General features: G+C 33.4%; 1 protein-coding gene across 6 annotated transcripts in view; it reads left to right on the forward strand.

The window, feature by feature from the left end:
- The window catches only part of BNIP2 (BCL2 interacting protein 2), a 37721-nt gene extending 29939 nt beyond the window's left edge, over window positions 1-7782 (forward strand). For 3 of the 6 annotated variants that reach the window (XM_072616504.1, XM_072616515.1, XM_072616519.1), the window contains 6 exons: window positions 301-403; window positions 1042-1173; window positions 2232-2318; window positions 2427-2525; window positions 3358-3393; window positions 6423-6599. In XM_072616504.1, the coding sequence (XP_072472605.1) occupies window positions 301-403; window positions 1042-1173; window positions 2232-2318; window positions 2427-2525; window positions 3358-3393; window positions 6423-6474 (509 nt within the window). In that variant the 3' untranslated portion in view covers window positions 6475-6599. Of the gene's footprint in view, window positions 1-300; window positions 404-1041; window positions 1174-2231; window positions 2319-2426; window positions 2526-3357; window positions 3394-6422 lie in introns of all 6 variants that reach the window. The other 3 variants (XM_072616507.1, XM_072616512.1, XM_072616510.1) reach the window with 3 other exon arrangements.
- The last annotated feature ends 3011 nt before the right edge of the window (window positions 7783-10793 follow it).

Raw genomic sequence — 10793 nt, forward strand, 5'->3', positions numbered from 1 at the left:
AAAAAATGAAAAGTTCATTAAAACTTGTTCCTGCCCACCCATAGCCAGTCTGTTGTGCTGCATATTGAAATAAGGCTTAAGCTGTCAGATATTCTAGTATTATGATAAACTATAGAAAGAAACTTGGAACCTTCAAATTTATGAATCTGGAACTTAGCACTGTAGGGCTTCTGTTTCCTTAATTTTTTCATAGACTTTTAAAAAAGTTTTATTCTAAGGAGTTTTTTAAAAAAATGAAAAGCCTGTTTGTGATGTTTGTGAAGATGAATAGTATGTTGGTGGATTGTCTTTTAATTTCAGGTTATTATGGAGATGGATTAAATGCAATTGTTGTGTTTGCTGTCTGCTTTATGCCCGAAAGTGGTCAACCTAATTACCGCTATTTAATGGACAATCTGTTTAAGTAAGTAATATTTAGGTTCATATAAAGGGTAATCAGATTTTAGCCCTCCTTTCCAAGACCTATTAAAGAATGTGGTAATTAAAAACTATACCCTCCCAACTTTCTGCCTCTTAGTTTCTTGTCTTTCTACCATGAAAGGAAAATTTTCACACTGAGTATAAAAGCATAGAATTGGGGGGCTAGAATAGAAATAGCCCCCCACCCACCCAATTTACACTTGGGGACCTGGCCTTGGCTCTGCTGCTCACTTTTTTTGTGATCTTGGTCAAATAACCTGGCGCCTCTGGGCCTCAATTTCCTGTGCATTAAGGGGGGCTGCAATCGATGATATGTCAGTTTCTTTTCAGTTCTGAATTATAGAATCAGGTCCAGCCTCTTTGTTTTACTTAGGAGAAATTGAAGTCTACCGAATTCAAAATCCTTTCTTAGTCATAGAGTCAGTTAGTGGGAGAGAATAGGTAGAGAGATTCCAGCTCACTAAACTTCTTGGAATGTGCTCTCCACATGACTGGTTTTATTTAAACTACTACCATTTTCAAAATCAGCGTTGGATCTGGTTTCCATACTTTTAAGCATAACTCAAAAGAAGTTCTCCGACATAATAAATATTTAGATTTTTTTCCTCCCTTTTTTGGCAGATATGTTATTGGCACTTTGGAGTTACTAGTAGCAGAGAACTACATGATAGTTTATTTAAATGGTGCTACAACACGGAGAAAAATGCCAAGTCTGGGATGGCTCAGGAAATGTTATCAGCAAATTGATAGAAGGTAATTTAAGCTTCAAAGATACTCTCAATAGCATCTCATTTGGTTAAATTTGCTTTTTAGGGTACCCCAGGAAGAAAGTAAATATATTTGTTTAGAAAAATTATTGGTCACATAGGAGGGTTCTCTTATTTCTCAAAATTGACAACTTACAACATAATGTAGTTGAAAAATGTTAAAAAGGAACAGTGTAATTCTTCTTAAAATGAAACTCATTTCTACTTCAACACCATCCACAATTTATAATGGGTTTTGTTTTGTTTTTTTGGATGGAAGTGGTCAATGCCATGTTGTGCTTCTAGTGCTTATACTCAGAATTGCTTAGGAAATACTCATGCACTATTCTTGAAAATTTTCATATGAGCTCTTTAAGCCCTTAGCATATTCGTAGAAGGAATTATGCAAAGTGGCATTAAATGCTTTTCACTCTAGTTTTATTTATAATTGTTGTTTATAATGAGGAAAATAGATCCACTTGTAGCATCTGTTACTTCGGCCAGTATAAACTATTTCTCTTATTTTTCATGTTTTATTTGTAATCTCCAAAAATTTGGAGGTAGGGCAGTGGGACTTAAAAGATTAACTATACCTTCTCCTGGTATTTACTGATGATTGGCATGATCCCAAGTGTGGTTAAAGGTGTATGTATAATTAATATATGCTGGGACTCTAAAGAAGCAGATCTATATTAGATATTATCTTGAATTCCTTTATGTTTTATTTTTTTAACTTTATAAGAAAACATGGGATCAGATATAAGACTAATGGTCATCTGGACCTACGCACTCATCTATAGACAGAGACTGAGTTAACTCCCAAGATTGAGTAACTTGACTAATGTCGTATAGGTAGTTAAAGAGCAAAGCACTGGGATTCAATTTCAAGTCAGTAGTACATTTTCCTTGACACCATTAAATAATTTTGAGAAAGGGAAATTTCCCCAAATTGAAATGTTTTAATCTATAGTCATTATGGAATAGTTTACTGATTCTTTTGTTTATTAATACACATTTTAGAATTTTTCTCTAACATCAGTATTTGACATTTCAATTTTTTTTCAGGTTACGGAAAAACCTAAAGTCTTTAATAATAGTTCATCCTTCTTGGTTTATCAGAACACTTCTAGCAATTACAAGGCCTTTTATTAGGTAATATTTTGGAAATCACTTTGTTTACCCTCGTTATCGATTTTTTTATTAACCCAAATGGTCACAATCAATAAGTAATTATATTTTTATGTTTTTGTTTTTTCATAGCTCAAAATTCAGCCAGAAAATTAAATACGTCTTTAACCTGGCAGAACTAGCAGAACTTGTCCCCATGGAATATGTTTTCATACCAGAATGCATAAAACAGTATGTTTTCATCTTGCCATTTTATACTTTGATGTGATTGATAGTGAATATTGCTTCCCCATTCTGTTTGCTGTTCCCCCAGACCATTTTTAGCCCCATTTTTTCAGGTCTGTATGGTGTGACAATATTTCAACAAAAATTTGGCAGAAGGGAAAACCTCCTTGGTGGGCTTTTGTTTAGGAAAGAAAGGAAATTACAGTAGAAAGCTGCATTCTCTCCATAGCTCCTTAAACATGCAGAGGGCTTCGTTCTATATGGGTTTGTACTCCCTGTCTTGTAACCCTTGTATTTGACAAGCTAGGTAAACAGAGGACTCTGCTCTCCACCTTTCATTGCTGAAAATTCATAATGATCTGGTTGGTAGAGTTGTGATCTTTGGCAAATAAATGTTGAAGAACTAAGGAGTTTTAATCAATCTCCAGACCCTAAAATTCACTTGATCTGCAAACCTAAAGTTTGGCAGAGGACTTCATGACAGCAGGACAATGGGCAGTATTATGCCATAATAGAACAGTTCTTTCATTTTCTAGTTTCATCTCATCATTTCATCTCTAGTTTCATTTCATCGTTTTTGTTGAGCCTTTTTGTTATAGGTATTTGTGGTTAAAACGTTGCATTTTTGTAGTTAGTTTTGATGTTTGTTAAACTAATGTAGTATATATAGCTACTAAAGAACCTATGCTTATGACATCCGTATTTCAAAACTCTTTTAAATTTTATTTGCAAGCTTTTTTATATGAACATTTATTTTTATAGTTTTATTTTTTGTTCTCAGTTTTTATTGGTCCTTATAACTTGTATGTATTTACTGAAATAACTTTTCCCTACCAAGGTATGAAGAAGAAAAGTTTAAAAAGAAACAAAAAAGGTATATGCACACCTTGACTGGGTTGCATCTAGACTAGTCCATTTGCATCGCACACACTAACTCTTTCCTGATTGGTTAGCTTGCAGACAAGGATATAGCATTTGTAAATATAAATATTCCCCAGAAGTATCTTTATTCCACCCTTATTTCCAGGCAGTCTCATGATGCCAAATACATTGCAACTTAGAGTTCTTGTGTATCTGTGCTGAGAATGACACTCGTCTCATCTCGTATTACCATAAATACTCATCTCATATTACCAACACATGGTCTTTATATATTTTAGGGACCATGTTTTATATGTAAATTATCATTATGTTGCCAATTAAAAATTGTTAGTTATATTTATTGGGATTGACGTTATTTTGGAAAGCCATATGTACGATATTTTGAAAACTCATTTGTACAATAACCCTCAAATGTCAGATTGTTTTCAAATATTACGTTTTAGAGCTCTGAATTGTACGTTAAATGCATTTATGTTTTTTCCCCTGGGGTCAGTGATTTATATTTGCAATGTGTATTTTCCTTTGCTAACCAATATGTTAAATTCTCTTGTATGCTTAAAATTAAATGGCCTGCTAACCAGTCAAGTAAATCATACATCTGATAAGCTACCTTTAAGTTCAGTAGTCACTGCTTAGCCACTGTACCATTTAACATTCAAAGTTCTCGCTTTACCTTTTAAGTTTGATTTTGCTTTGAGCATAACAGAAATTGTCTTCTATCAGTTTTTTGTAATAGGAGAGAAAAGGCACAAACACAAAGTGGTAGGCATATTTTTGCTATAACAAACCAGTCTAAGGTTAATGTTCTGATATGATTAAATATAGAACGTTTGAATTAGCCTGGAGTTCTAGTGAGACCCATTTTTATCAGGAAAGTTTGGTATTTATATGTGGGTGTTGGGTTTTTTTTTTTTTAATAATTGTTAAATTTGTGGAGAGAACAGCTCCTAACAACGTGCTTTTAAACAGTTTTCAACTCTTTCTGTTGTGAACTTTTCCTTATTTTGAACTCATTTTGGTTGTTTTTCTTTGAGTCTATTTCTTCATGCAATCTAATTTAAAGCTGATGTTTTTTCTAGTTTCTAAATTGTTGGTTAGTAGTAACTTAATTTTATATGCAAAGATAGTGTTATAGCCATGTCATTGGTACTGCAGATGCTTGGAGTTTTCCCAGTAATGTTTTCCCTTTTTTTCCAAGCTCAAGAGTATAGTTATATTGTTGATATTTAATATGGCTTCTCACATGAAATGCAGACTCCATATGTGGCATATTACAGCAGCGTTTGGCAATGGTAATACCTAACTTCATAGCAAGGTATAATTTGGATACTGTAGGAAAAAAGAGCCCATATTTTACTTTCTAAAATCTTTTTAGAATCTCTGATAGAAAGTACCAAGTATATATGCATGAGAATATAGTAGCATTTTATCATACCTTAAATTCTGTTGCTCTGATTTTATTCAGCTACAGTGGAATCATGACTTCACACTGTTTTTCTCACTTAAATTAATTTAAAAAAAAAAACCCAATCCATATCAGCCTTAGATTTTTTTTATATATATAGGAGGGGTCATTTTTTGAAGATAGGAGCTCTGATAAGTACTTAAATTTATTTATGTATGCGTAAGTGCTTATGATATAGTTTAAAACTTGGTGTGGCAGAGGTTGGGGGGAAGAACACTAGAAACCCACCAGTTTATTCCATTTAGTTCTAGAATGGTATTTTAGGTAAATGTTGGTGGCTCAGTGGATTGAGTGCCAAACCTGGAGTCAGCCAAGACCCTAGTTCAAATCCAGCCTCAGATACTTAATAGCTCTGTGACCCTGGACAAATCACTATTTGCTTCTGTTTCTTCATCTATAAAATAGGGTTAATAATAGCACAGTTTGTAAAGCCCTTAGCTCAGTGACTGGCACAATAATAGGTGCTATATAAATGTTAGCAGTTGTTATTATTAACATTATTAAAATGCTGAGGAATATATATGAGATATATAAAATTTTTCTAAATACCTGAAGTGTGAGTATATTAAAAGAGTTTTACATGAGAGGCATTTATAAGTGCTAATAATTTAATTAAACATACTATATAACTTCTGGAAGTGTTTTAGTGGAGGAATAGTGTGATGGTGGGCTTTCCACTTCTAATTATCCAATTATCACTAAAACATTATCAGATCACAATATAATGCAGCATAAAATATTCATATATTCTTCCCAAACCCTGCCATAAACTGTTCTAAGGTATTTTGGTGGGAAGTAGTTGTAGTCCTATAAATTATAGATCCAGGTAGAACACTTTCTGCTGATTAAATTAAATGCTAGTACTAGCATTTAAGCTCTCCCTACTCAGTGTGGCTGTGCTCTTTGAAGAAGTAGCATAGTATATTTACCTGGCGTCATAAGACCTGACTTCTCATCCTAGCTCATTACCTGTGTGGAGTGGGCCGGATACTTTACTTCCATCATCATACAATGGAAAGGATATTTGATTTGGAGTCAGAAGCCCTAGGATCCAGTCTTGCCTCTTTTACTTAACGCATGTATGGTCTTAGGTCCATCACTCTCGGCTTTGATTTCCTCATTTATCAAGTGAGTGGTTTGGACTAAAATTGAAGATCCCTTCCAGTTACACATGTTATCTAGGATTCAGCAAGCCACGGATTCTAATTTTAAGATGCTCAGACTGGCTTTGGCTATTTTGCTTTTTAAATAGATAACCTGTAATAACTTTTTTTAAGAAAAGCAAACATGGTTTAAGATCTTTCATCTTCTTAACTGGTTTTCTCTTGTTTAAAGGACTCTCTTGGTTTGGGAAATCAGTGTTGTTTGGTAAACTTTTGATTGTAACTGCACCTATTTCTTTGCAAATTTGTTTTTAACAGTATAATCCTTATACTAAAATATTCTTTGTAACTCTCTGTCTGAACTGTTAAGATGAAACTAAAAGCATTTGCTTTGAAAAATAACTGATTCAATAAGTCTGCCCCTACTGATTTTGTATTTCATTTTTCCTTAAGCAGAGTTGACCAGGAATTGAATGGGAAACAAGAACAGAAGAGTGAACAGTAAACTTGGGAGTCCAAACAAAAGACCTGAGAATGTGCAGATGGAATGATGTGATGCTCTTTTGCATTATAAATGCATTTATTGGCCTTTATTTCTTTGTCACTGTTACAATATTGACTTGATTTTCTTTAACGGACTTTTGTATAAGGGACTGTTCACTGCTGTATTGGTTTGCAAATCTTTTGAATTTATAACTTTAATAGCTACTTTAATGTTATTATAATCATTTTGTATTTTATATTGCTAAATGTAAAAGAACCACACTTTTTTTATGAGGTGTTTTTGCATTTGTTTTGTCTAAGTGGTGCATGTTCTTCAGTAAACTATTTATATGCGTAAAATGGTAAAGGAGAGAGATAATATATATTTTTATGATTTTTGAACAATATTTTATAATATTGCATACCTGCATTATAGAACAATATGCAGGTGAATAAGGCCATATAAATGACTGAAGTCATTATTTTGTAAAATGCATGATGGAAATTTTGTTTTTGTAAAGGGTTAAACACATTTCTTATGATTTTTAGAAAATTAGGGTGTTTTTGTGTATTGAGGGCTGGTTAGTCACAAATACATGAAGACTTCTTGTTCATGTATTGGTTACATGTAGATATACCATGACAAGCTTTCCCTCTTTGGTGTACATTTTTCCCCCTCATTATGAAAATGCAACTACACAATGCATTATACACTTTTTAAACAAGTCAAAAAGCCATTTTGTGAACTGGATAATTGAAGGGACTAGGAATTGGTGGGTATGCTTGCGTGCATATATTTAGAACCTTTCAACTAATGGCCACATATCAGAACTTTTCACATGTCTTAGGATTGTTCACAAATGTGAAATTAATTGCTTGTCCAAGATACCATTTTACTGGACTGCTGAGTACTAAATAGCACTGCAGAAAATGTGGCAAATTGTACACTTTCACTCTTTGTTCCATAGAGAACAAAAGCTTACTTTTATCTGTACCATCAAAGCAGGCACTTTTTAAAAAAATAGCTATTTACTTCTGTATGTCATTTTTAAAATTAGGTTTTTAACTTCATCCATCAACGTGTTTTTTTCATGTTCCATCATGTTTTACAATATCATAATAGAAGTTGACTGTAAATCTAAGTAATATTAAATTGCGTTGTTGTCAATTAATCATTTTATGAAACCGTGTAAACTTCTTCAATTTGGTAAGTGCATTTACTCCGCTTAGGTGAAATGGTACACATACAACTTGGAAATTAACTAGGAAAACAAATTGATATTTTGTGGAGGTTGTCTGATGAATTTAAAGAAACATCTCCATCACAGTTCCTAATGTGTCTGAGTTTTGTAAATTTCTCCAGCTTTACTGTAAAATCATTTCTTCATAGACTGCCTGGATTGGGTTTTGAATGGAGGTTATAAACTCTCCCAGATTGTGTGTGTGAGGTATTTGTTAGAGAATTTTATAGCAATTATTTCTTTTGCAAAGGACAATTTTTCTTCTCTACCTTTGTGGTTTTGTTGGTCATAAATTCACACAAAAGGGTTGTCCAAGAGGAAAAATTACAAAGCAGTCTCCTGAAGTACCAGGATTAAATATCTATAGATTCATGATCATGAGTCATTTTAGTTATTTCAGTGTCTCAGCATCATGGCAATGCTTTTGTATTTATTTTTAAGACAGATATATAATTCTCTTAAGAATATGGATGAGACTAGAGATGTAATTGACCATTTTGCAGAGAAATTAATAGACTCTTTGTGTCATAGTAAATTGTCTTATTTAGAATTAAACTGCCTCATTTCTCTGTAGTTACCAAGAATGGATTTGTTCATTTTAACAAATGCATTTGTTTTTCTCCTTATTTTGGATTCCCCAAATGCCCCTCCCTCCAAAACATTCAACTATAGTTATATGTAAATATTTGTTTCTTCATTTTTTACTCACATTCCAAGCTGCAAGCAAATGGTCATTCCAGAAATGACAAGGGGACTTCCCCCCAATACAAAAAATGCTAAATTTCTGAAGGGAAATACACTACAACTCCGATGTGGGGAAGCAGTAACACCAGAATTTTATTGGAAGTTATATCATCTTCATGTACAGGAAATCAGATTTGACGCAGAGTGTAATTGAATCCTCATTACAGTGATGTGCCTTTTAATGCTATTTCTATAAGCATTTTTCTCTTGAGTGTGTTAGAGGATTGTAATGATCCATATAAAACAAATTTCCTTTTTATGGTCTTTAGTTCTTTTAGTCCATACATAGACTTCAGTTATTAAAAAAGAAATGTGAATTAGCCTTTGCATGTAGCCATATGGACTCCTATGTTAGACTTGGATAGTGTTTTGGTTCTGCCTTGGTGGTTTTGATGTAGCCTGTTTGCATCTTTTATTTTGCAAGGTTTTACTATCTGGGCTCAGTTTGTTGATTCCAACATAAATTTGCTTATATGAGTAGAAGAGGATTTTGATTCCCAATCCTACAGCCTAGTGTTCATGAAAGAGTTGAGACAGATGAAGGAGAAGGAGAATAAGTGATAGGTTATCATGAGCAATTTACCTCCGGTATACTCAGTGGCCGATGTCAAGTAGGACATGGCTACCGGTAAAGGTAATAAGGTGCAGATGATATTTATTAACCGAGTTCTTTCTTTGTCTAGCCAGCAGCTCTAAGGAAATGAAGGAGGAAGAGGATTGTTAACCTGCATGTAATTAGAGCAGTCAATATACAGAATATATGAATAAACCAGGGAGCACAAGCAGTCCATTATACACAGTGAAATAAGAGACAATCAGACAAAGTAATAACAACGTTGAGAAATCCATTTGGGTTTGTCATTTTCTAATGAGGGGCAGCAGTCCTACTTCTGTTTCCAATGCTCAGCGAACTCATTCTGATTTGTTTGCCCATCCCTTCTCTGCCAACCTGCATTGTTTTGCCAAAATCTGATCACTTCTAAACTTAGTGCTAATGTGTACAGAAGAGCATGGCACGCTAAGTCTGAGCGGCTAAGAGTTTTACTTAATCTCTCAGTATGCCCTTTTTTCATGTTATTATGCATAATTCCCCATAGAGACAAATCCTAGTCAGAAGTGTGTAGCTTATGGCAGACAGAAAGGAAATCGTTCCCTTCTCCCCCACTAATTGATATTTTTCTCCACAGAACTATTTGTAAAGTTAAGCGAAGAAAACTTGGAAGAGTACGTATTTTTAAAGTAGTTAAAAAGAAGAATATGGTGGTAGTGAATCAACTTTAGCAAAGTAATCAGAATGTCTTGTTTTATTAAATGGAGCAGAAATTCTTTGACAGACTTGAGGTTAGAGTAATTGGAAGAAGTCTAGAAACTTAGCTCCACTGGAAGGCCTGCTGCTGGTAAGGCCTTGATGGTCTCATTTGGATCACTGAGAGGAAAGCAGGGCAGATGTCTATATGATTCATTTTTACGTACTACTAAGTGTTCTGTGTAATTCTTAGGAAGTGCTGTCCCAAAAGGGATGCCCTATACTGCCTCACCATTTTCTGTAATTGTAAATTTGGCATGTACCACAGGTATGTATGTAGTTCTTCAGTTTTATCCCTAAGGTTCTTAAATAGTAATAGGAAATATTCCACTATTTAACAGCAAGTATAATTGCAAAGGATCTCAGCATTACAGCTATATTCGTGCAGCTTTATTATATAATAGGCTCCCTTCTTAATTTGCTGCATATGTATTGCGTATATATAGACATCTATATATATAGATATGTATATTCTTAAATAACTATGGAAGATTCTCACAAAAGATGCTATACTCAATCAAATATAAGATGAAAACTAGGAAAGTTTCAAATTCACAAAATTATATTAGGTCCTTTTTAAAAATAGATAAACTGATTGTATACTGTAAGACATGTGATTTGGAATTATAGCGAATTTACATTCGAAGCTATTTTGGTATTTTTGTAATATGCAGATTGATTGAGAACATACTTAGAAATACCTCAAAAACAGATCTCATTTACTGGCCAAAAAACCAAATATTTCTAAATTTCTTGAGAATGATATCTACACCAAGTCTTGTACTCCCAATTTTTTTTTGTTTCATCCCTTAGATTTGTAGTGGTCCCATTTATTTAGAGGAAAATATATTTGCTTATGTAATCTCTTCAGTATTGCTGGTATTCATTTTATGACCTAGCTTGACTTTAAAGCACTTTGATTTTTTTTTTTTTTACTACAAGGTCCAAAAATTTAACATTTAATGCACTGTAATAGTTAACTTATCTAGATGTTTGTTCCTTAGTATAGGGATGAATGTGTAGAAAAAGTACTGTCATTGTATAGTATAA

This window comes from Notamacropus eugenii, chromosome 1, assembly GCF_028372415.1.
Source record: "Notamacropus eugenii isolate mMacEug1 chromosome 1, mMacEug1.pri_v2, whole genome shotgun sequence".
In the NCBI taxonomy this organism is placed as follows: Eukaryota; Metazoa; Chordata; class Mammalia; order Diprotodontia; family Macropodidae; genus Notamacropus; species Notamacropus eugenii.